At 36.5% G+C, this 27,013-nt stretch overlaps 1 protein-coding gene across 4 annotated transcripts in view; it reads right to left on the bottom strand.

Annotated features, from left to right (window-relative positions):
• LUZP2 (leucine zipper protein 2) overlaps nt 1-27,013 on the bottom strand; it is a 423,667-nt gene that overhangs the window by 32,667 nt on the left and 363,987 nt on the right. For all 4 annotated transcript variants that reach the window (XM_032488380.1, XM_032488378.1, XM_032488379.1 and 1 more), the window contains exons 8-9: nt 16,335-16,409; nt 8,083-8,250 (exon numbers count right to left, since the gene is read on the bottom strand). In XM_032488380.1, the coding sequence (XP_032344271.1) occupies nt 8,083-8,250; nt 16,335-16,409 (243 nt within the window). The remainder of the gene's footprint in view (nt 1-8,082; nt 8,251-16,334; nt 16,410-27,013) is intronic.

Here is a 27,013-nt window from a genome sequence, read left to right as displayed (position 1 = left end):
ACATGCCTTCTGAAATTTCGGTGCATACATTAGGAGTTGTGTACAAACTGAAATCTCGGTGTGTTGATCCTCAAAACAACCAGTAAAATCTCAGTTGTGAAAGAAAAAAAAAATGAAGATGGAAACTGGTGGTCATCTTTTACATAAAAGGAATTCACTAGTGTTTTCTCTGAATTTCAGTATGCCTTCCTAGACTCACGTAATTAACATTTCCACCAAAAATGTTTTGTTCCTATTTCACTTTAATTTCAGGAAGATTAAATTCATTATAGCCTCATTTTGCTAACAAATGTCTTTAAAAGAAGTTCCTAAGGATATTTAATCCATTTCTATAAGTAATATTCTTATTATCCATGTATCAAAGATGAAGAATAAATGAAAGTTTATGAGAATTTGGTTTCCAGGGTACAAATCTGCACACCAGTCAGAAAAGGGAAACATCAAAGGGTCCTCGTTGCTTCAGTTTTTATATTTACCAGGTTAATTATATATATTATACTTTGTAGTGTTAGTTTAAAATATTTATGTCCATATATAACATGTATATTCATAAAGTAACATGTAAAATATGATATAATTTTAACTTAACTTCCCTGCCACATATATGTCATATCTGCTGGGAAGTAATTAAATATTTAAGCCATTATGACCTCCTAGGACCCAAAATGAAACCCAAACAAAATTCCTTAGATATAATGTTTTATTTCATAAAAATGTTTTGGACTCATGTATTCATTTTTATCCTCACAATAACCCTGGATGTACAAAGATACAGAGTATATTTTGTAGCATAGAGAGAATGCCAGTAGTTGGTTGATGTTAAGGATAACTAAACGGTTAGTTAAAGACAGACAGCTGATACAACAACAGATCTGTCCAAAACTGGTCTAGTTGAGAAGTCTTTTCTAGAAGCAGGAAAGTTGGGAAAAGACCAGGCGTACATCTTAGATCCCTTTCCTATTCCTAGAGTAATGGCCTTAGTAGTTCCCAGCTTTGGCTGTAAATAGGAATAATCTGGGAGCTCTGAATAATCCCAAAGCTAGCCTGAACTTCTGCTGGACTGTATGAGAATTCTAAAGTGTTGACATCAGGTGTGAGAGAAGTTCCCAATGATTAAAAATAACGCAGTTTAGTTTGACACCTTTTGGTCTATGATGATTCCAGGTGCACTGTTTTGAGAGTTCTTGAAAATTACTTTGCAGTAGATTTTTTGGCAAGGAAAAAAAGAGAGAGAGAAATACAAATCCACCTTGCTTTAAACCTCAGGGCACCAAGCAGAATGCAATTTTCGCTTGGATGCCTTTCAGCTCCTGAATAGGACCACTGTTGCCTGCTGCCCTAAAATGACTTTGGCATTTCTACCAAACAGGAAAAAAAAATTAACAAATCATCCTTGTCCAATTAAGTAGATACCACAGTTGTGACCTTTACCAATGTCAACTTCACCTAAATCCAAGGCAGCGAGTTGCATGCAAAGAAAAACAAAGACAGGCAAGATGATAACTGTCTGGGGTGGGAATGAAATAATGGGTTTTCATAACACAATTTCTACATTTTTATCTACACTGCTCTTCTGAATTGCTTCTCGTTGCTGCTGTCTTTTGATTTTCTCCTTTCTTTATGGTGCTTACTGTTGTGATCACTGACATTAAATGTGTTGTGACGATTCATCCATACTTTAATGCTAAAAATAACTGTAGTTGTACTTATTTGAATAAATGTATTGTATTCTCACAACTGAACAATAAAACAAGATAGTTTTTGTTTTAAAGTAATATCCTACCAAAAAAACCTTTAAATCTTCTCAAAGTGTTATCCTCGTTTCCAGATACTTATAGTAATTATTTCATGCATTTATTGAATGATTCTCAGTATCAGATATGCTACATATGCTAAATGCTGTATGTTAATTTTCTTATTTAATCTTCACACCAACTCTGTGAGGTTGCCGGTGCTTACTGTCATCATTTTAAACATTAAGATTAGTCTAAAAGAAGCTGAGTAGTTGATCAAGATTTCAAAATTAGGAAGTTGTAGAAAAAATACTTTTACTTAATCTGACGAGTGAATCTTATCCCCCTCTTTAAAAAAAATTTTTTTCCTTGCATTTATGTCCTTTACACATGATTTCTTGGTTGTAAAAGAAAAACACAGCCTAATTACATATGCAGAAGTCCTCCTGGGACCTCAAGAGTCTTGGCAGGAACACTCGGGACAGACACACCAGCCTTTTCTGTTTTTATAGGACTCTGCTCTGATGTGGTGGACTGGTGAGTCTCAGACTAGGAAAGAGATGACTGTGATTGGGAGGGGACAACAACCCAGCTGTCTCCCTGAGGCACAAAACCTTGGCTCTTGTCCCGGCAGAGGGACCAAGGCTGGGAGGAGCAGAGACCCCGCCTGCTAAGCTCTGGTTCCTCTGCATCCTGTCTTGCAGAGAAATCAGCCCTGCAGGAAGAGGAGAGAGGAAGGGAGGAACCTGGGACCTGGCTTTGTCCAGCATTTTTCTCATTTTTTTGAATCCTCTCAGAAATGCTAAGCAATAGGAAAAATCACACTCATGTAGAATGAATCCTAGCTCTTAAATCCCTGTCATGCAGCTGTGAGTACCAAAAGCATTACTGTATTACTCATTCATATTTTTCACCTTAAAGTGTAAACCTCTCAGTAACGTTTCCTGTTCTTCCTCCTACGTTTGTATAATTTCTAAGTTATATAAAGCCACACTTAATATTTTATAATAAAATGGATATAATTAAATAAAACATTACAATAGATATTTACAAATTATTAGTTTTCCAGAATGTGCCATTCATTGAACAAGATTTTCTGATAATTATTTTGCCTTTTCTGGGCACTTACTATGCACCAGCTCTACCACACAAACAGTAGAAGATAGAAATAAGTTAGTATCGAGAACATATTATTTGTATATTACCTATGATGCCCAGTAGGCTTGTCTTAAAGGCTTAACACATACACACGGGCACACACACGCAAACAGGCCCTAATCAGGAGCATGCTATTCACTAACTCTGGGGTTAAGAGGACTCCAATTTGTAGTGCTTGCCAATTTCTATGGTATAAATACTGCCAATTTCAATCTACCAAGGTGATAGCACTGAACCTGAAGTTGGAAAGAGGTGTTGGCAGCACACCATTGTATCTTATTTCCACTATAGATCCAACAGACAGACCTTCAAGACCAGGGATAATCGCATAATATAGCAGTTTTGATATTTACCACACTTGCTTTTAGTATGATTTACTTAATTGTAAATGTATGTAATTAATATTTAATAATGACTATGTTTAAAAGCTGACTAGTACAAATTATGAAAATTTAACAGTCAGCTTTTATAGGCAGGTATGAGTGGTCTCCAGCAGACCACTGGAGTATCCACCATTCTAAATGCACACAATGAGACATGCATTTTTTTTTTTTTTTGGTACTGGTAAAATGGGCATGGAAAAATCATGGCTCTCAGCTCAAATGTATAATGAAGAGTACCTCACAAAAGATAAGGGGAAGGGGTGCTCTTTTACCCCCTAATAAACATCCCATCTATTAGGCTGTACATAAAACTATACTCAAGTTATTTCTCTTGTCTGGTGTCCTTTGTGACCCTCATATCATTTCATTTTACTTTGTCTCATCAGGTAACTTAATCTATTTCCAACATGTAATTGCTCTCCACGGTGATGATGCCAAATCCTTTATCTTCACTCAGATGTCTTCCCTCAGTTTCAGATTCAAATGTATAGACACCTGTTGGATATGGACACTTGACTGTATGAAAGACATCTAACATGGAAGAGTTCTAACACTGAGCATGTTGAAAAACAAACCAATTTGGTTTCTTCCTTAAAAGCTCTTCTTGTCTTTCGTATCACAGATAGTAAATGCAAGCACTGTGTGTTATTCTTGACTTTCTTTCCTCATGTATCCCAGTTAATTGCTAGGTCTTTGCAGTTCTATGTCTCAATTATATCTGGAACCTCATTTCCATTTATCCACCATAGATCAGGTCATTATCATCTGCCTGGATCAGTGAAATAGACTGTCACTGGTTTGTTTCTACCCTTGTTGAGTCATTTTATGCAAAATGAAAATCAGATCTCCTAGCTTATATCTTTGCTGTTTACCTCCCTGTTGGAACAATATTTTCTACATAATAAAATACATAATCTTATAACAAAAACATCATCTCATGTATTTGGTTCCAAATATCTCCTTAGTCTTTATCTTCAAATCAAAGCTGTTTGGAAAATGGAATTCTAAATACAAAAAAAAAAAAAAAAAAAAAAGTCCCGATCTACTACACACCCCTTGCATATTTTTCTTGTTTTCTCTTAATAGAAAATTAGGCTGAAATTTCTAAGAGGTCAAGGTTGTGTCAGTTCTAATTTGCATCTCTTGCTGAACATAGTCTTGACATATAGATGGAAAAAATTTAGTTAAATACTAGGCACTTAATAAGCACTCAATAATATATATTTTCTAACTTATAAGGAAAATGTCCAACAAGAAGCGAGGCACTGATATGGACTGAATGCGTGTGTCCTCCAAAATTCATATGTTGAAATCCTAACCTCCAATGTAATGATAGCAGAAGATGGGACCTTCTGGAGGCAATTAGATTTAGATTAAGTCATGAAGGTTGGGACCCTCATGGTGGGATTAGTGCCTTTATAAAGAAGACAAAGAACGACAGACACCAACCCCTTTCTCCATGAAAACACACCTAGAGAAGACCATATGAGCACACAGCTGGAAGGCAGCTATTTACAGTCCAGAAAGAGGGCCCTCAAGAACTGCAACAGGCAGCACCTTCATCTTGCGCTTCAAAGCCCCCAGAACTGTGAGAAATGAATGTCTGTGGCTTAAGTCACCTCATCCATCCACATTTGGGTAGAACAGGCCAAGCTGACTATAACAGAAATACAGCAAGTGTCATTTCAAATGCATTCTCTAGAAACATTGCTCTGGACACTTAATAATGTAGAGCAAATCAGTGAGCTAAGCGTAGCCACTCCCTTAAGGAAAAAGGAGTAACGCGGCCATCACTGTATTCAGGCTAGGACCAAGAGCCACGAGGAGTGAACTCTGTGCTATCAGAACACTCAGAAGAAAAACAAACAACTAACTGGGAGGACAGGAAAAAATTCACTCCAATCAGAGGGAAGCAGGCATAACATCTATGGAGACTGCAACGAAAGAAAGGAGGCTGAAAAACCTGACTGAGATTCCTCAGCAGAAACTTAGGCCGTAGGAGTAAAAGAGTGTAGCAGGCATCCTCCAGAATTTTTTTAAAAAAGGAAGGGTTATCAGTATGTAAATTAGTTTTTAAGTTGTCGCCAATGAATTCTTATAATATCAAATTCTCCATCTAATGAAATCTGTGGTTTTTACTAACTCCACAATGAATACATGTGTGTGCATGTTTGTATATACATATATATATGTATTCATGTATACACATATACAAAGACATGCATGGTGCAATAAAAAATTATCAGTATCATCCAATCTTCTGGAAGAAAAAAATAAAAATTAAATAACACTTTGGGGGCTGTTTTGCTTTTTTCTAGATGTGGGTTGAAAAATTGCTTACTTGGAAGTATTTCACAGATTTTAGGAAAAAACCATTCACATGCCCTTCAAAGAGTTGAAGGATTAAAAAAATAGGAGATAAGAATAGTTATATATCACTTATCATGGAAAATAAGAAAAATTATGATTTGTAACGCTTTGAGATATGCACCAAGGAAACTGAGGCACAGAGAGTTAAGTGACGCGAAGGTCTCACAGTTCCCAGTCGGGCACATCATATTACAGTGGCTATAATTAGCCAACTCTGAAGACTTAGCAGTTAAATATTCTCATTTAAAAGTTACTTTATTTGTATTTAGAGAAAAATTATTCCATGACTGAACAGTTTGCCTCTCCTACACACACATACTCCGTATCACATTATATTTTTCAGGATTTTTAAAATATTATCTGTAAGGTGCCTGCATAGAGATTCAAGCCCCAAATACACATACAATACAATTTCCACCGCTATTGAAAAGATAAAGAATATGGACAAAATTTAAATGCCAAACAAGCTTTTAATGCTAATCTGTAAAATAGAATGCTCTGTAGTACATAGACATAGATTTATTGAACTTTATCTTAAATAATTGGATTTTTCTGCTTTGAAAAATGAGCAACCTTCAAACCATGCACATCTAAATGCTATGTTTTTCTGTGATAAACCAAGAGAGATAATAAGTATTTATTATTTACTTCAATGACAGGACTTACATTTATTAACGGTAAATCAGTTAAAGTAACAATCAGTAAGTCCCTCTATACATTCAGGGTCATAAAGAGCCCAGTTTTAATAATTGGCTTAAATAAATGTATTCTGAGTTAGAGACAAGTGTTAACATGCGTATAAAATTACAAAGCTGCTTTGCCCAGAGTCACTGGACTTACTAAGGCTGAACTTTTGCTCCTCCCTTAGACTAACATGAAGTAGAGGCAGCATGTGGCTTCCTCGTAGGTGGGAGAGACTGTGTGGGTAGCTGTGCATTTAACCAATGGCCAGGTTCAATAAATTTACCCAGGATTTTTCCTAAATATAAAAAAATACATTTTTATGCAACTTTATTCCGTGAGTCTGATTACGTTAAAAAAAATATAGTAGACATAGAGTTTGCAGAAGAGGGACAGAAAAATATAAAGGAGAAAAATACTGGCCTAAAATTGTTGAGATCCTTCAGTGCATAATAAGAACAAAGAGAATAATATAAAATGGAAACATGTATTTTAAAATAATTTTTACAGAGAAACTTGAGATGATACAGATTTATCTGTGTTGTCCAGAAATCTGTGCCTAGTTACAGATCAGATCATTAGATTTATTTTGCTTTACTCAATTTTGACTCTATTCTTAAAATAGCATTTGCCTAATCTAAAATTTGTCCACAACCTCTTTCATCCCAATATAAGGAATCCCAGAAACAAGCAGTAAGAAAGCCCCAGATATTTGTAACAGCGGTTCTCAGGGGTTTTTTGCCCACTCCACCTTAACCCTATCAAAGATTTTTCTTTTTGAAGTTGGACTGGTATCTATAACACTTCCTTTAACTTTTGTTGTTGTGGGAAGGTAATTAGGTTTGTTTGTTTTTGTTTTAATGGAAGTAGTGGGGAGTGAACCCAGGACCTCATGTGTGCTAGGCACACACCCTACCACTTGAGGTATACCCTCCCTGCTGTAACACTTACCTTGAAAGCAGGTGAACCTAGGACAAGTGCTAAGAGAGCCTGTACTTTCAGATATACTGTCTCAAATTAAACTCCTTTCTTTAATAACTATTTCTGATTATTGATATTTACTTAAATGCAGAGCCTGCAAATTGAAGGTTTTTTTGTTTTTTTGTTTTTTTTTTGAGGTGGGTTGAGGGAAGGTTCTGATGACTGAAATGCCCCTTTGTCCTGTCTAGATTAGGGTGGTGGTAGGGATTTGGAGGAAGGTTTGCTTGTCAGTTGGTCTCAAAATCCCCTAAGGAGCTCTTAAAATTAATGATGACTGGAGCCCAACCAGAAAGGATTTGTTTTCACAGGTGTGAGGTGAGTCCCAAGTATCAAGATTTTTTTTTTTTTTTACAAGCATCTCAAGTGATTCCAATGTGCAGGCAGTGTTGAGAATTATGGACTTAATTTTCAAAAAATGTATCCATTTTTGTAAGGATTATGGTTACACCCTGGGAGAAAGTATTTTCCATATTAAACCTCTGGTATATATACTGGAATGTAATACAAGATATTTCTTTTAACTAATTGTTAAATGAAGATAATAACGATGATGATCCTGCCTAAGAAACAGCTGGGCCTCTACTAAAGAAAACTTGTTTTCCACCATTCTCCAAGTGACTATGGAGACTTGACAAACTGGGCGTCTATCTCCCATTGACTTCCTGATTTTTCAGTGAATGTGATATCTTACTTGGCACTTTGATGATCTCACAGAATGAACTACAAAGAGAGTATCTTACTTGATTTTAACTTTTCAAAGCACAAATAAAGTGTACCGTGCTTTCTGGCCTTCCATCTGCAATCCTAGTGTCAACTGGCCTGGGTGGAAGTGACGTCAGAGTTGGATTTGGCTTGAAGAGATTCAAATGGGGAGGAGGCTGATTATGGAAAACAGCTGACAGGCAGAGCTGCACGGTCTCCTTCATTGCTTTCAGCTGTGACTCCTAAAATGAAACAGAGAGATCACAATTTCTACATCCGGTTCCCATTGTCAATTACCTGGTTAGATTTCCCCTTCCCCCTAGGCTACACTCACTCCCCACACAGACACATATTAGTTTCCAAATGTAATTTCCTGACACAAATTCCATTATGATGTGCCGTTTAACGTACACTCAGTCTGTTTTTTGGGGAGCTAAAACAGTTCATGATATATTTTTGAACACTGAAATTCAGAGACATGACTTACATTTTCCCCTTGACTTGACATGATTTCAATAATGATAGTTTGCTGGCAGAGAAATATACTCTAAGGTCACTATACAGTAGAAAATGTCCTTCTCAGAAACCTGCCATCTTTCTACTGGCATCATCTCCTTAATTAAAAATCACTCCTATTGCCATACAGGCCCCTATGTTTCTCAGATTAGCCTATCCCTCCACTCTGTTTCCGATAAAATTCTTATTTCCTCTGGGTCTTGTTAAGTCGTTAACACATAGAGTTAATACGATGTGATTGTAAGTGATAATATTAACGTTTTGTTCTATTAGCATAGGATATTACAATATTCTAAGCACCTTCACGTGCAAGAAATATAACTTTATGCTTTCAAACATCTGTTATTATTATTACTATTTTACTATGAAGAAAAGAAAGCTTAAGGTCTTCAGACTGTTTTTTCTTTAGGTTTACATCACAAAGCAAGCTGAACTATTGTAGACAACTATCTCTAACTCCCATTTCACTCCCGGCTCCCAGTGCTAAAATATTGTTAATTGCTGATAAGGTTTAAAAAAATGATATAAAGTTGAGTACGAAGGACAGACATCCCCAGGTGACAAAATGAAGAGAGACATACAACTTTGGGGAAATTTCATGGCAACTTGAGTAATTTGGGGTGTGGATATAGGACCTAATAAAATAATGACACATAAACATCCACCTCGAGGTATGAAATGTGGCTTCTGGGGCGAGAGGGATGCAGAAAGATTGGCTGCTGGGGCCATATCCCCAGGCACATGTGGAGTTTACCCTTTCAGTGAACCCATGGGTCAATCAAGCAGCAGTCTGTTGTCTGCCTGTCAAAGTAGTACACTCCCAACAAAATTACTGCCTTTTATGTACTACGTCAGCAATATACCCACATACAGCATCCTCTCCTATTTCCTGGCTCCTATAAAGCCCTTGCGGTCAATTTCTTGAGGGTAATGACTGAGTTAGAGCCTTCTCAGTGCCTTCCTCTGTGTTTTCTCCTCCTATGTGAGTATAAGATTTATCTTTAAGATGAGAATGTCTGTTGCTGAAATAGCAGTTTAAGCGATCTCTCTCTTCGGTCATGTCAAGAAATTTTTAAAAAATGACAGCAGTAAGAGTGGCAACTGGAAGTATATAAGAATAGGACAGACACATGTTTTCTTCTCATTAATCTTGCCCTGTCAAGTTGTCTAAGATAAAATAAAAACCTGGTAAGAACTACAATGGAGAAGCTTTGTTAACTGGACAGGCAGGGGCTAACACTGAATGTTGACTTGTTACTCAAAACGGTCCCTCTTGTTTCCTTGCCTGAGTCCCTAGATTCTGGCCTTTTCCCCACCTCATTACTTTCTGTGATCCTGTTTGTTTCATTCACGTAATCTATCACACATTTTAATTTATATGTATATACACGTGTATAAGTTGCCTATTTTGTTCAGAACTGTGTATCCAGCACTCAACACAAACCCTGACACAAGAATAGAGACATGACAAAAAAGGTTTTTGAATAAATGAATTGAAAACTTAGGTGAAAATGTTGTTTCTGTTTTGTCAGGGAAGAAAACTGACAAAGCACATCAATAAAAAGAAATGGAGTTAACAGCTCAGATTTCTCTTGCTAGTGATTCTTTGTTACAATCTTGGAGGCTTTCCCTTCACCCGCTTTCACTCACTACAGAATAAAAGATCGTGGCGTTGGGTGCTGTGTCAGACGTGAACTAGTCCAAGTAATGCTGAACAATTTAAGTATGCTTTATGTTTCTCATATTACAGTTAGATCATGGAAATAGAGCTAATGTGGCAAGGTCATGCAGGCCTTGGCCAGGACTCAAAGCTACTGTGGCTTTGAAATGTAGATTCTCAATGCTCAGATAATGCAGAAAGTAATGAAGGTTATTTTATTCACTGTACCCATATCATGGCTCCTTTTAACAGAGTTTATATCTCAAACTTGGATCTATAACAGGCATAAAGTATATCTTGTAGTAATATACAAATTCCTGAGTAATGGTTGAACTCAGATGTTAAAAATAAATAACGAACAGCATCAAGTTGATCATTTCAAACATCAATTTTAAGTAAACACTGTTAGGCAAGACCAGTTTTCCAATGGAACAGTCAATGGGGATGTGAAGACATGCTACAGTTTCAATGATCTGAACTTGGATGCAATCATCTTATCTGCTCCCACAGGCCTCCTGACACTGCCAGGGTCACCTCGGCTAACAGAATCAATGTCTCATAGAGGTACCCTCCAACTCCTCACCTTTCGTAACCACTGTGGTAAGCCATCATCGCTCTTATGGTTCATCCTATTCTTAATCTCTTACTGTCTGATTTCACTTTTCTATTTTTAGATCACAAGCCTGTGCCTTCACCTCCTATACGAGATTCTGGTTCCACTCCTTCAGTATATTATAGATTTTTCCTGCCAGAGACCACAGATTTTTGTGAGCAATGCTGCCGTAATTTGGTTAGCTTTCTACTAAAAATAAAACCCTAACACCTTTCTAGTTAGTCCTAATTTAACAGAGCCGGTTACTGATACTATTCAGGTTTGGCTTGGCCCATTCCATGAGCAGGATCCGAACTATAGTTTTATACCACAGTGTTACTACATTTTCATTTGTACTGCTAGCTGGAGTCTGTTTTGAAATTGCAGGTAAGGCCACTGTTCACTTTGAAGTTCACTGCAACAACATGTCACCTAGTGAAATATAAAGTAAGCCATATAAAGTATACTTTGCCTGAGATCTTACAACCTACTCCCTCCTAAGATCAGTCTTAATTTTTATCCTTGTTCTCCTGCCCTCATCAAAGCACCTCTCCCACTTCCTTTGCCAGGGTAGTAAAATGTAGACTCTTTAAGAAGATCCTGCTTGTCACAATGTCCTTTATTTATACCCCATCAAACATTCCAAGTTCACTCTTATCTTAGAGCCTTTACACTTGCTATTTGCAGAACCCTCTTTCCAAATATCTATATAGGAAACTTCTACTTAACATTTATGTTTCAGCTCACATATTGGCTTCTTGGAAACACAGTCCCTGATTGCCCTTTTCAAGGAACACTCTTTCCTTAAAGTCTCTGTCACATTTCTTAAATTATGTCTCATGTAGCCCTTGTCATTGATGCAAATTATCTCATTGCTTATGTGTTTGTTATTTTATCTATTTCTATTACAATGTAATTTCTTTGAGGCCTAGTATCTTTTTTGCAGCATCAACAGTTTCTAACTCAATAAATATTTGTAAAAGGAACAAATAAAACAAACCCTCCAGAGAATATAGACTGGTGTCATTTTATATGAGAAAATAATAAAACATTTCTCATTTTATCTTATATACTACATAATATGAAAAAGTACTGTTTCTGACATTTAAATAATAATGTGCTGTAGAATATGTAAAGCATATATGAAATTATTGCTTGTATATATGATATTAAGATGGTGGGAGATTCAGAAGGCAATTTTTCGTGTGGCTGTATGTAAGTACTTATCTCAGAAAAAAAAAATACATTTTTGGGGAAGAAAAAGTAAGATATATCTTTCAAAGACAACAGTGCCCCTAATTCCTCATCTCCTTAGAAATACAAATTCACAAGGTCTTATTCATGTCTGTCTTCACTTATTTACATGAAGATGTGAAGTTTTCAGAGAGATGTGAATACAATATAGGCCGTTAGCTTTGGAAAGATGGCAAAGGGCTGGGAATCCAAGAGCTTCCCCCTTACCTTTATTTCTGCCATGAAATTGGCTCTATGCATCCTGTAAGTTCATTCAACATTTCTGGCTCTCTCTGCTCTAGGTGATCTCTATGTCCCTTGCGTGCAGGATGAATAGCATGTTTGTTAATTTATGGGGTTAGATCTTTGTCTGTCGATTCAATCAATAGCTGTTTGTTATGCTCCTGCTATGTGCCAGACACCCTGTAGCAAAAAGAGTTCTCATTCTTTTATTACTTTGTCCTGGGAGTCTGTGTACATCACTTAACTTGTGTCATCGGTAATATGACGCAATGATGCACACTTTCCTGGGCGGCGTTTTGTGAGAGTCAGGGGCAAGAGAAACTTTTCTTTTCATAGGAGAATATGAGAGAGATCTGCAAAACACAAACTTGGTTTTACATTCTAGTAGCTAAGGCTAACTATAATTCATAAGATATTGCCGAACACATAATTGATGGCTTGGAAAACCAAGGTGGATTCTCAGATCCTGAGATTATTATTATTTATATTGGGGCAGTAAACTGAGACTTTGTACATGAGAAATATGAAATGAGAACCAAGTTAGAGTGTGAAGATGTTGTTTTCATAATATTTATGGAGTATTTAAAGCTATCTGAAGCCGATATATAACAGTCTTTGGACCTCGACACCTGAAGAGAATAAAAGAGTCATATAAAGATGATGCAGAGAGATGAAGAGCAATTTCATTAAACTGCAGTTTTTACCCATTTTGAAGTGAGCGAGCATTCCTAGCTGACTTTATGACTGGAGTTTATGAGCCTCAAACATATCTTACATGAGATTTGTTGAAATCAACTTCCAGTAATATGCAATGCTTTTATAGTTCACTGTAACAAAAGGAGTGACAAGATCCTGAAGGTTAAGGAAGAAAATTATCACAGAGGAGAGGTCTCTCTATGATCTTATCACTAATAATAATTACTGAGTTTTTCCCATGTGCTAAGAATTTGACTCAGTACTTTACTTTTTTTGATGCATATAATTCCTCATCACCTTATAAAGTTAATTTTATTATTATCCCACTTTACAGTGAAACAGAAAGAGTTTGAGGGATTTGTACATGGTCATTCAGTGAAAGAGTTATGATTTGAACACAGACAGGCTGACTCTGGGGACCTTTTTTTTAAAATGCTATAACATACAGTCTGTCATCCTGAATCCAGCCTGGCGTGGTGTGGGATAGGCACATAGGGGCAGTGGTAGAAGTGGGAAAGGGGAAGGCATAGAATGGAAACAATGAAGGAGGGAAAACTCTCCATTATCTCCAAGTTCTGTGACTCAGGACAAATGACAACATGCCCATGAAATACGGGATTACACTGGTTTTTATAACCCACATGGACTTAAAATATACATATTCACTCTTTGTGCTTCTCTGAACTCGTGGCTCCACATACAATTCTTTCCTAATTTTTGGTGTCCAACAAAATGGTGAGAGATTTGGAACCCGAGACTGTATCATGAGTGTTTTCTGCTTCTCTTCACACCTAGCCCATCACGGTCGTACAAAAAGCATTTCGAACCTTCACTGACTAAAGGGATTATTCGAAGTCAAATCAGGGGGAAAGATTTAATGTAAGGAAGAAAATTCCAACAGTCATAGTAGCTCAAAATTCAGAGGATCTTGGGAATTCAACATCTTTCAACAACTTAAAACATATTTCAGAGATTGTGGCAGGGATGGCAGAAAAAGGGGGGGAAAAAAAAGGTGACCTAGTTGAATTTTAGGATTATATGTACTTTGGATTTTCTGATTCTACCAAGTATATAAAAAGTCATTTCTTTTTTAAAATGTAATATTATACAGTTTGAGTTGGGTATGGTCAGAGATTACCATAAATTGGTATAAACTTCTTTCATATATTAAAAAAAAAACTCATAAAGCTGGAATCTTGGTGAGATGGAGGCAGCTGCATCCACGAATTTGATATGTATCTTTCTACTTTATTTGTATAATATTATCAAAACAAAATGTCTTTTGTGTATTGGAACAATTGTGAAATACTGTACGTATTTTTTCACTCAACAGTGTATGTTATAAATGCATCAGTATTTATAGAGGTACCTTTATATTTATTAATATTAAATTTTGATTATTATTTGAAAATATAAGTATGGAAAATACATGGATTATATATATTAATTCTAACAGTAAGCAGTTAAATGATTTCCATTTACCATTAATACAAACATTGCTAATTTTGGTCCTGAAGCATGTTTTCAAGTACGTATGGATAAGTGAAAATTTTAAGGTACACACATTTAAAAACTGATTTTAATAATTACACTCCCATTACTAGTGTATCAGAATTTCATATCACCAGACTTTTAAATTTTTATCAATTTGATAGTGTTGAGATGATATCGCATTGTTTTTATTCACATTTCCATTTTTCTGCCAGGGCTAAGTACCTTTTATTTTAATAAGCTGTACTGAAATATAGCAGATAATGAAAAAGCACAGGAAACTTAAGTGTAGTTTTAAATATTTACATACATTTAAAATAAATATGGTGTGCACATTGGTTAGGATTGTGATATTTTTCTCTTTGATGATCTAGATGAGACTCTCTTCTTATCACTAAAAATTCTTCAAGTTTACTTTTAGTGATGTTCATATTGATACACTAGCTTTCTTTACATTTCTGTGTGCATAGTTTACCTCATTTTCCCTATTCTTTTACTTACAGATCTCCTGTTTATTTATATTTATAGGTATCTTTTGTATGAATCTTAGACATTTTGTTTAATGTGGTCTTATAATTTTAGTCTTGTACTCGGAATACTTTATCCATTTATTTATCCAAATATTTTAACCATTTAAAATTTACAATTACTGACTACTTACGTTGATATCTACCATTTCACTATTCATTTTCTATTTTAGCTCATCTTTTTTTAAATCCACCAATTTGACTATAAAGTGGTTGTCTTTTTATTTAACCTGGTTATGGATTATTTATATTTTTAAATCTGTGCTTGATATGTTTCAAAGCTATGGAGAATTTTTAGTCATTATCACTACAAATATTGCTTCTGCTTGTCATTTCTTCTGGAGCAAGAATTATACATATGTTTAGAAACTCTGAAACTGTCTCATACATTTCTTATTCTCTTTCTGTTTACGTCCCACTTATTTGTACATTCTACACACTAGGATGGGTATTTCATATCAATTTTCCTCTCATTTCACTAGTCTTCAGTTCTACTATGTCCAATCATTCAATCTGCTATTAAACACATCAGTTAAATTCTTGATTACATGAATTATGTCAGTCTAGTTTCGGAATATCTACTTGACTTTTTTATAGATTTCAAGTCTAATGAAAATTTTTATTCTTTAATCAGTTTTGGTTTTATTTTAATGTAATATATATGCATGCTTTTAGAACTATATAAATATGTATAATAGATGTTAACTTCTCGAGTACTGATTTTCTCACTCCAATATCTGAATCAGTTGCTCCAGGTATATTTTTCTTCTATATATATTGATCAGATTGCATTCTCTCTTCACATGTCTAGCAATATTTTTATTACACACCAAATACTGTGTATAAATTAATGAAAAATTCTCAAGATGATCTCTTCCACGAGAGAGTGTCTATTTTCCCACTGCCAGACAGAATGATGGCCAATAGCTCCAATCTAATCAATAATAGTTTTCAAGCAGAGGATGGGTCTCAGGTTTGGTAAAATGCAGGTTACTCCTGGATTGACTATATTACTTCATCATAGAATTTTCATATGTGTCTGAATGACAGCAATGTGGGTGTTTGTTTTCTAAGTCTGAAATACAGTGATTTGATTCTCTTACTGATTGCGTTAGAGAACAAGTGTGCCAGTAAGGTGAAAAATAAGGCCAGGCAATCACAGAGCCTCAACCTGGTGTCAGTTTCCTGTAGCAGCAAAAACAAGAAAAGAACTGGGTTCCAAAAAGAATATCAAATGCTCATGAATTCTACAATAATCTTACATGCACAGCGCCTGGAACGGCATCAATAAATCAAGGGAAGCAATGAGTGTACCCTAGCTTCATCTGCTAAAACCAAAGTGGTGACGGCTTATGGAGGTAAACTTACCCGGTCAAGAGCTGCTTTCTCCAGCTCATGTTTGGCCACAGTTAATTTCCGTTCCAGATCAGTGAGCTGTTGGGCCTGTAAAATGAAAGAAATGTAAATCTTTTTAGTAAATTCTATAATCTTCCTCCTCCACTTTAAGTATCTGTCATTCATTGCCACAGAATTGAAAAAAATAACTTTTTTTGAAATTCATTTAGAGTGCAGGTTAAAATACTCTATTACATGGTCATTTGGTTAAGCTGCAGAAAATGTTGTTCTGGATGAATATGCACTAAATGCTTCACTGGATCAAAACATCTAGTTGCAAAGTCCCAGCTCAAGTCCCTGAAAATACCTGTGATATAAATCCATCAGTAATGTTTCTAATTGTTATGCACTGAATTATGTCTGTCCCCTAAAATTCATATGTTGAAGCTTTAACCCACCCCTCTTCATGCTATTGTATTTGAGGATAAGGCCTTTAGGGAGGTAATTAAGGTTAAATGAGGTCATAAAGCTGAGGCCCTAATCCCACAGACCTGGTGTCCTTATAAGAAGAGAAAGGGACTCCAGAGATCTCTCTCCACCTTCACACAGGACGAAGATACAGTGAGAAGGCACCACATGCAAGCCACAAAGATCTCTCACTAGAAACTGAGTCCTCTAGCACCCTGATCACAGACTTCCGGCCCTGAGAACTGCGAGCAAATAGATTTTTGTCGTTTAAGCCACCCATGCTGTGGTGTTTTGTTAAGGCGCCCTAAGAAGCCTAACGTAATAGCATATTCACTGTTTTTATTTTTCAGTTTTAAACCAATACAACTCTCTGTCCCACCGTATCTCTGTAATTTTGCAACCGTACTGTTAAAAGAAAAGAGCCTCAAATTTGAAAGACATGTTTTAAAGTCCTGCCTCCACCAATTCCAAGCTACTGTGAAGTTATACACTGACTAGAGTTATATACTGACAAGGAGGTGCTCTGTGGGCTCACGAAGGACCTGCAGAAAGGCTGGCATCCCAGCCTCTCTATACATCTGGCTTTTGTCTGTTTCCTACATTTAGAAAATGAAAAGAATTTAAATCTGGAGCAAAGAGGAGTTCTTTCTAATGTTTTTGTGAGGCTAGGGGATTGAGTTCGCCTGAAAGAAGTCAGCAGCAGGGAGCTCATCACTTCTTCAGTGACCAGGACGTCCCCAGTCTGGATCTCCAAGCCCAGTGCTGTGGGCTTGTAGCAAGGCTGTAGCCAACCACCGAAGTGCCTGTTTGTCTGTTGCCCTTCCCTTCCCTCCCTCACAGTCTGGGAAACAGCACTCCTCAGCTCTGTCCTTGATTGACCTTTTTTGCCCTATCGTGAACACCTGGGCAAGAGGAGAGGGTGAGGATACTGTCTTTGATTATGAAAACCTATATCCACCCTTTATGTCCATGTATAGCTTTTATCTCCTAAGTTGATCAATTTCCCACACTTCACTCTTGTAGAAAATAACTGTCCAGTAGGCAGTTGTTGTCCTTAAAGTTACCTAATCCATGTATATAAAAAATATACATGCACTTGTAAATGTATAATAATGCTTAAAAAATCATTCTGAATAAAAGAGAGAGAGAGCTGATGAAGAGAGTGGCTTCCAACTTGAGGGCACCTACAAGTAAGTGGACACTCACAAGCTGTTGGGCCCTGGCTCCCCTGGGTCCCCCTTGGTTTTGTCTGTCTCTGTCTTTCCCGCCACCTGACTTCTGGTCAGGGGGTACTTCTGGATTATAAGCCTCAGTCTGGGCTCAGAACAACCAGCTGGCCCTGCATCGTGACTGCCCTGGGTCCAGCTACCTTCCTCAACCACAGAGCACTCAAGACTAACCCTGTGACAGTCCTTGCTACCCCAGGCCCTGCCAGAGCCAGCTTTTGTCCATGGGATTGAGCCCCAAGGGAAGGAAGGAGTGACCCTTCCATCTATCCCCAGCGTCTAGGCCTTGGTCAGGAGTTAGGGAAGAGAGGGAGGGGAATGAGTGGGTCTCGGTGGAGTAGTAGCCAACCCACACTCCTGCGGGCTGTGGGCAAGCTCCCTGGCACTCAGCACCAGCCTCACTGCCAGTCAACATTCCTGGTCACCATCTGGAAGGGAGTTAGTGCTGCCCAGCAAGTCCCCACGTCTTGGACTCCTTTCCACTTTCACAAATGTTCTCATGCTATTTTCTTTCTCCAGGTCCTCTTTGGTGGGCACCCTCTCTCCCCAAGACGCTGTCGTTAGTTGTCTGCGGTCCAGAAGGGTCTGCACAGACACAAGTCCTCCTGCCAGCACCCCTCTCCCTTCTTGTGTGGGTTTCGGCCCCGAAATCCCAACAGACAAAGATTAAATAAATAAATTCCAACAGAAATAGCAGCTATGTCTTTGAAAGCGTATAGCTTTAATTCCCAGGATTTTAAGTATTAACCCCTACTAAGAACTGACTGAACCTGGTAAAATCTAGCCAGTAGATCTTGGGAGACAAAAGCTTACAAAGACAGTAAGGAAAAGTAATCACAGGAATTACAGATACTGACCCATATTATCACAGGTTGGTCCTAGTTTTGAAAGGATCAGCAATTGGATTAATTCATACATAGTATTTATGAAATTATAGAAAACATTAATAGTTCTGTGGGCTTTAAATCATCAGAGGGCCTATGAAAGACAGGAGAGTTTACCACATAGTGAAACTTACCTGTTTTAAGTCATTTATTTGTTTTCTCAATTTAACTCCCATGAAACAAAGGGTAGGGTTACTTAAGAGGAGGTAGTCACCATTCTAGAGTAGCTTTCACCCACATTCAGTCATTGAGAGTATCTATGGGGGGATTCTTTTTTTTTGAGACTAAGAAGGAAATATCATCGGTGGACACAGGTTGAAAATGTACACAGGGTAGAAAGCATGTAAAGTGAAAAATCACAGTATGAGATCGGACTGATAAACCGAAATAGAGAAGAGAGGAGGGGTTCCTCAGAGAGGCCTGAGAAGTCAGTGTATTCTTCCTAATAAAAGTTACACCAAGAAACTGTAACATTTAATTTTTATATTTTTCTCATTTGAGCCCTATAACATAACGAGAAACTAGAGTCCATATAATAATTCTTAACTTACTTAAAAAATACGAGGCTCCACACCTCCAAATTTTTATGGACCACAAAACACCAGAGCCTGGTTTGGCTCTGCCATCCAGCCTATGACTTCTGCAGCTGTTCCTTGCTGTTTTCCTCAAGAATCCACCTTAAAATGCAAAACCTGTCTTTTTATATTTATTTTTATTTTTCTAAGAAACCTGACTGTATGGATGAATGGTGAATGGAGCAAACAGAAAGGACATAGTGTTAGGTAGTTAAATTGTATCTGAAATTTCAATAAATCATTTTACAAAATTTTGGCAAATGGATAAATCTGCAAGGTTCCAATTCATTATTCACTTGTTAAGTTTGTAATTTAATATTTCTGGAAACTCACTGGGACAAGGATTATCTTAATCCTGCCCCACTTCTTTCCTTCTGGATAAGAATACCCAGCTATCTTCTTTTTAATTTTCTAGTGAATTTCTCTGAGGTTTATAGACTATGAAAATATTTATAACTTACTGTCTTCTGAAAAGGACCCAAAACAATTTTAACACTAAATGTATTAGACTCTTAAACATAAATAAAACTTATGAGGTCAATGGAAAACATATATGTCCTGTGAATGTGGATGTGAAGGTAGATTATTGGTAGCAACAGCAGAGGAAAGCAGCACAGATAATGGGGCCATAAAGTCCCATCCATTTGCCTTGAGCGACCTGCAAACTTGTTCCTCGACTTCTGGCGTCCAGGTACTACAAAAAAGTTGTTGGCTCCAAAATTATCATTATCAAAGATAGGAAACATACCAGAGACACAGACAGGGCAGGGGTTTTCCAAGCAACAAGTTCTAAGGTAAACTTACAACAAACAGATTTTATAATTCAACTCAGAAAAACATTTTTTTTTCAGAAGCCAAGAAAATATAGTCTAAAATCAAGGTTCACCTTAAACCAAGTATAACAACTGGGTTGCACTGATGTGTGTATTTGTACGTGTGTATGTCTGTGTGTGCGTGTTTTCTCACCAAAACACAGAAAGCAGTAGGAGCAAGTCAAAAGATTGACTTTCCTCTTAGGGCATGCACAGTCATTCTTCTCTTTCTCACACACTCTGCAAGATTGATTGAAATGCAAGTGAATGATAAACAGCTTAGATGCAAAGATAGAAGAAATTAAAACATTTTTGGTCACCACTGAGTCTTAATAATTAGCAATGCCTTTCACAAAATGAGTAAACAACATTTACAAAAATTAAATCCCTGATATGAGGCTAAATGGAGATGATGGGAGGGACAGCCCAGACTTCTGAGTGCCAATTATCTCAGCTCTTTAATATTCTGATAAAACATAGAAAAAATAAGCACCACAGGGGTATCAGCATAATGAAGTCTAACCAGACGCTTCCCTGGCATGGCCTTCTGCTTGGAAAGACTAAACTGGACATGGTCCCAGCTAGGGCCAGGTCAAGAAAGTGGATATACAGACTCTGAATAGGGAATTCAGAACAGAGCCTTCTCCTGGTGTTTTGGTCACTACAAAGTTACAACAGACAATCTTACAAGACTACTGTGACTCATTTGTTGAGGACATAGGTCAGCAGAGAACTACAGTAGGGGAGTCTTTTAGGTGCCCGGCAATAACAGCCAACATTACAATAAGCTTTTAGGTGGCATCATAAAACAAGTTCTAAAAATATGTTCGTTAATTTGTTATTCATAAGATGATACTTGCTATACATTCTGGAACCAGTGAGAACCCACATTTTGCAGAAATGTGGTTAGGGAGTACAAGAGAAATTCCATTGGAGTGTGGGAAGAAAACATGATAAATTTTACATTTTAATTTAGATTTTAATAATGTAAAATAGGTGGCATTATAAAGTACTCTGTATTCTATATTTTTATTCTGAAATATCCAATGGTTGTTCTAATACAAAAATATTAGAACTTACAGTCATGTATTTTTTAAGTTTCACCACTGCTTTCCTTTCATTTTATGTTTATAATGTATGTAATGTGGAAATAAAATAATAAGATGATAATAAAAGATAGCAACAACAGCCTAAATTTGTGAGAGACACATGTATTCCTCACAACAACTCTGTTTGGTAAATAGTATTACTTCCATTCCCTTTTAAATGAGGAAAGTGAGGCATAGATATAGTAACTACCTCACTCAAGGTCACACAGCTGGGAAAGGACGGATCTGGAATTCAAACATAGGCAGTTTGGATCCAAAACTGGTTCTCCTTCTCCTAACCACTAAAAACATGAGTGCATATAACTTATAATTAATAAATATAGATATTTTGAATAATAAGTGCTCAAAATTTATTAGTATACTTTATGGTTAGAAAGGTTTGGAGGCCTCTTAGAAGACTGAACTAATTGTGTGTGTTTAAGATTATTCATCCAATGAGAATAATAAACTCATAAGAGAGATGTTTTCAAGTACTCAGCAGAGTGTAGTTGGTATTTGGTGAAAGGATAATAATTGGATTTTTTTTTAATGTATGATTCAAGGCATCTGTTGGTATATATGAAGCACATACCCCCTGCTCAGCTGTACTAGCCTAGAAGCTGTGGATAATACCCAAGAGATATAACACAGACCCAAACACCACTACCATCAACCCTACATTCCACTTTATCATTTTGGTAAAAAGGCAGAAAGCCAACATCTCCTCCCTGCTTCTACTCATTCTAATAAGCGTATAAGTTTGTAGTACCAGGGTTATCTTTGGCCATCAGATTCTCTGATGCAATTTCTGCTCATTTCAACATTTACTTGGGAGTAATTCTGAGCGACTTGGAATTGGATGACTAATATATGTAAAAGGACCAAATTTAGATTGTAAATTGCACAGGAATAGCTTAGCATAACATCTGGTTATAAGTGCTATTAAAAGTAAATGTTAATATGTAAAAAGTATAAAGTTCAGGAAGGCTTTCCACTGGGAAATAAGAACAGATGCATATAACTTTTCTCAAATTTAAATTTTTATGAGTGTCTTATTGCCATTATGTGTATATACATATGCATGTAGTAATTTTGGCCATTAAAGAAAAAACCTACCATAGGTAAATTTTTACTGTCTTCTTCTTAATACTGATTCCCTTTCTCCCCTCAAGAACACCTAGACTTTGGAGGAGACTTTCTCGGCCATACATTTTAGGAGACATTATCTCCACACCTGGTTCCAGAGATGAGGATGCAGTATCTTAGAGCAATTACTCTACCTCAACACTCCAGTCAAATGACTTTGACTGGGTTTAGGCATCTAATTAACGTCAGGCCAAAGGCAAGAATGTTACTGGTAGCTTCTGGGATAAAAGCTGTCTTTCATCATCTGAATGATAAAAAGTATGTACTTTTTCTCTTGGTAGTATAGTGTGAGGATGTTTAAGTCTAAACTCTAAAAGGCACTACTTCTAAAATAAAAGTGATCAACATGAGGTTAAAACTGTCATACAGAAGAAAGCAAAGCATATAAAATACCAAGTATATAACAGGATCTAATGACTGAGAAAACTTCTTAATTAAACCATACCTGAAGTCAAATGAACCTTGCATTTTCAGTTACTGTGAGTAAATTAAATTCATTTTTATTAATTAAATTGTTAGATATTTATATTTTTATTATTTAAAAATAAAAAAGATTCAAAACTTCCTCTAGATATGACACAGTGACAACTATGAGCTAATTATGCCAGGTTGTGAACCTTGAACTATGGGAAACTCACTAGGTACGACTTATGATTACACACTGTTTTGTGCATGAGGACAATTTCCTGGACGAGGTGCAAAGGGCTGTGGCCCAAGCATATCACTGTGACTGAACTGTGGAGGCAGAGATCAGATTTGGGGGCAGAATAAATGATGAGTATATGGAGTAGGGCAGCAGAGCAGGGCTTCCAAAAGTCAGGGGATGTTGGTGGTGGTGGTGGTGGTGTTCCTTAAGTCCTTGGCTGAGAGTTGGGCTCCATTTACACAGAGCAATACTTTACACTGGGCTAATCACAAAGTAACTGTTACATGGCTGACAGCAGAGCAGAAACACTGGAGGCTGAGCATTGCAGAAGGATGTTAGCATTCTAGAGACATTCATAAACCTTATTAACACCACAGGCATCAAAGCGACAGCCTTTAGATTAATGGCCACTAAAGCCGGAATTGGCAAACTACAGCCCAAAGTCCAAATCCTGGCTTACTGTCTGTTTTTGTAAATAAAATTTTATTGCAATGCAGCCACCTTTATTTTATGTGTTGTCTAACTTTTTGTGCTACCATAGTGGAACTGAGTAGTTGCAGTAGAGACCACATAAAATTGCAAAGACCACAATATTTACTATGTGATCATTTACAGAAAAAGTTTGCCAAGTCCTACCCTAGTATAAAGTCTACTTTAGGCCTGGGGTAAGAATGTCTAAATCAAAACCTAGACAAGATTCTGGAAAGTGGGGATGGGGAAAGATTTTTGGAGCTTTAGCTCAGTCAGGTAAAGGGAGCTGAAGTATTATCCTGGACTCTCACATATCTGCACTGACAAAACCTAAAGCCAACTCTACATCAAAGTGAATGCCAGTATGTAGCTGCACTGTTGGACAAAAATTAATTATCTTCAGAAAAAGATAAAATCCAGAATCTTTGTAACATATAAATGACAATGTCCAGCACAAAATAAAATCTTACCAGATATTCAAAGAAATAAAATACATGATCCAAAGTTAAACAAAAGAGTAGGCAATGATAGCCAATATCTAGATGGCTCATATATTGAATATGATAGGAAAGTACCATAAGGCAGCTATTAAAAATACCACAAAGAAATTAAAGGTAACATGTCCTTAATTAATGAAGAGATAGGTAATCTTAGCAGGAAAACAATATTATAAGAAAGAACCAAATGTAAATTCTAGAAAGGAAAGTATCACTGGGTAGACTTATCAAAAAAAATGAAGATAACAGAAGAAAGAGCTTCTAAATATGAAGTGACACCAATAGAAATCCATTCTGCAAAGCAGTGAGAGAAACAAAAAGTTTAAAAAACAATGAATGGGGAGGGGGCTCAAAGATCTTTAGAACAATACTAAAAGCACTAACATGTGCAGTAGAATAACAGAAGGAGGGTGAAAAAAGGGAAAACATTAAAATTATTAGAAAAAAATAATGAAATACATGAAAAACCTTTATGTGGAAAAGTACAAAACATTACTGGGAGAAATGGCAGAAATTCTAAATTAGTGGAAAGATATACCATGTCTATGAATTGAAACACTAAATGCCGTTGAATTGAAGTATTCAATATTACGGTATCTGTTCTTCCCATATTAATCTATAGATAAAATGCAAACCAAGTTAGAATTCCCCCAAGATTTTTTTTTTGTAAATTTGCTAATGAACTGTCTCTAAAACCTGTATCTAAAATAATCTTTTAAAAAACACAAGAGTGTACGACTTAAGCTGTCTGATTTCAAGACTAATTCTAAAGCTACAATAATACAGTGTGGTGCTGGTATAAGAATAAACATGTACAAAAATAGAAGAGAATCCAGAAATGTATTCAAATATATATAGTCAATTGAAAATGTACACAGCCATTTAATTTTTGACAAAGATAAAAATGTATTTCAATGTGTGAGAAATAATAATTTCAATAAATGGCGTTAAGGAATTAGAGACTGTGTGTCTGTGTGTGTGTAAAATCAAACCACCTTTTTACACAATTCACATAATTTGACATGAATTATACACCTAAATGTAAAATATAAAAATATAGAACTTCTGGAAAATGATTTTTATGATGTTGAGAGAAGCAAAAATTTCTTAGATAACATAAAAAAAACAAAATTTTGCTCTTCAATATGGACAGACTATTAAAAGAATAAAAACTCAAGACATAACCAAGAGAAAATGAATTAATAAATTATTATTCTGTGTGTCACACATTTTTTATCTGTCTCAATCTCAAAACTACTGTTCTGCCTATGCCCAGCAAGTCATAAATTCCATTTGTTCCCTCTCTACTGTTTTTATTATGATGACTGAAGGTATGTCCTCATTTCTGCTCTTCACGAGATTTCTGCAACTGTCACATTACGTCCTCTGTCTTTAGTCTCTGCTTTTCTCTGGAAAGTCATCCTACATACTCCACTGTATTTGTTTCTTATGAACCTTCCTTGTAGCCTGTTCTTCCTTGATCAAAAAAACTTTAGTTATTCTTACTGCCTTTACAATAAAATTCAAGCTTACTCATATTCAGTTTGAGGCTTTTCAGTTTGTGCCTGTACTGTCTTTAGAGGCTATTATTTTTGTTTGACTAGACAGTCCACCCCACCCAACTGAGGCCAATAATGCTACAACCCTACACCCCTGGTCCTGGGACTAGTCTAGAATGTGTCCATCTTCTCTATTAAAATTGCCCTCAACAAGCCAACAGTAGAAATTCTTCAGGGAGACCTGTGTGGAGTACATCAAAAATGTATGCTAGGAATTTGGAACTTATATTAATTGCCAGATAAATTTTTTCAGGTTGTAATTTATTCATTTTATTTTATTATGTATTTCAGTGTATGGAATTTCTTTATTATATCTTTCTCCTCCCCCAGTCAGTCTTTCAACAGATATTTACTGCAGGCCTAATATATCCCAGGCATTTTATAAATTTTATACCCTTCTAAATAGAGAACCTCCCACCCCTCTTCCTTTCCTCCCTGTCTTCCTTCCTTCCTGCCTGCCTTCCTTTCTTCCTTCCTTTTCTCACATTTTCATTTACCAAGTATTACTGCTAGCACTCTGGTATGAGATCAGTTATGAATACAACACAAGGCAACATCCTTGTCTTCCTGAAGCTCACAGTGTAAAGGGCTTCTTAAGCATCTCTATGTTCACCACTGAAGCTATCAACGTGTCTCCCGCATAGCGCGGCAACAAAATTACATTGTTCTATTTAATGTCTCAGGAACTCCTGCTTTACTAGTAGGATTACACGGATTTTACTAGGCTGTCAGCAGAGAAGCGATATCTCTATCCAATGGGCTGTATAATGTCTCGTTGGTTTTCTTCAAGTTCATTGAATGAAGTGTACTCTTACACACTTCAGTGTCTTAACATGTACCGTTCTTTTTGCCTGGAATCGTGGAAAATTCCCGCTATCATTTTGTTCCCCCAGGTCAATTCCTACTCATCCCTTAGATCTTAGTTGAAATGCTAATTCTCATAGAGATCCATTTCTAAACTGCAAACCTAATTTTAGTATCTTTTTTATATTCTCTTTTGAAATACTGTATTTTCCTTTCTATTACTTTCACTAGTTGTGATATTCAAAATATAAAATGACTGGTATGGTACAGACATGAACCAACAAATGTCACTCTATCCTCAGTGCTGGAGCTCATCCTCGGAGTTTCCTGCTTGACAGGTGTCAAGCAGTCAAGTTGTCCCTAAGCATCAGCACCGTGGCAGCTCTTAAGCAGCTTGCCACAGTCGCACAGACTCAGCCAGGAAAGAGACATGAGCCCAAATCAATATGGACAGTTTATTCCTCACACTCAAAACATAAGGAAGATCAGTATGGCATTGGCAACTCACGTTTTTAGTATTAGTGAATGGTATCAAA

The sequence above is a fragment of the Camelus ferus genome, chromosome 10, assembly GCF_009834535.1.
Source record: "Camelus ferus isolate YT-003-E chromosome 10, BCGSAC_Cfer_1.0, whole genome shotgun sequence".
In the NCBI taxonomy this organism is placed as follows: Eukaryota; Metazoa; Chordata; class Mammalia; order Artiodactyla; family Camelidae; genus Camelus; species Camelus ferus.
This window is presented reverse-complemented; position numbering and strand designations above follow the sequence as displayed.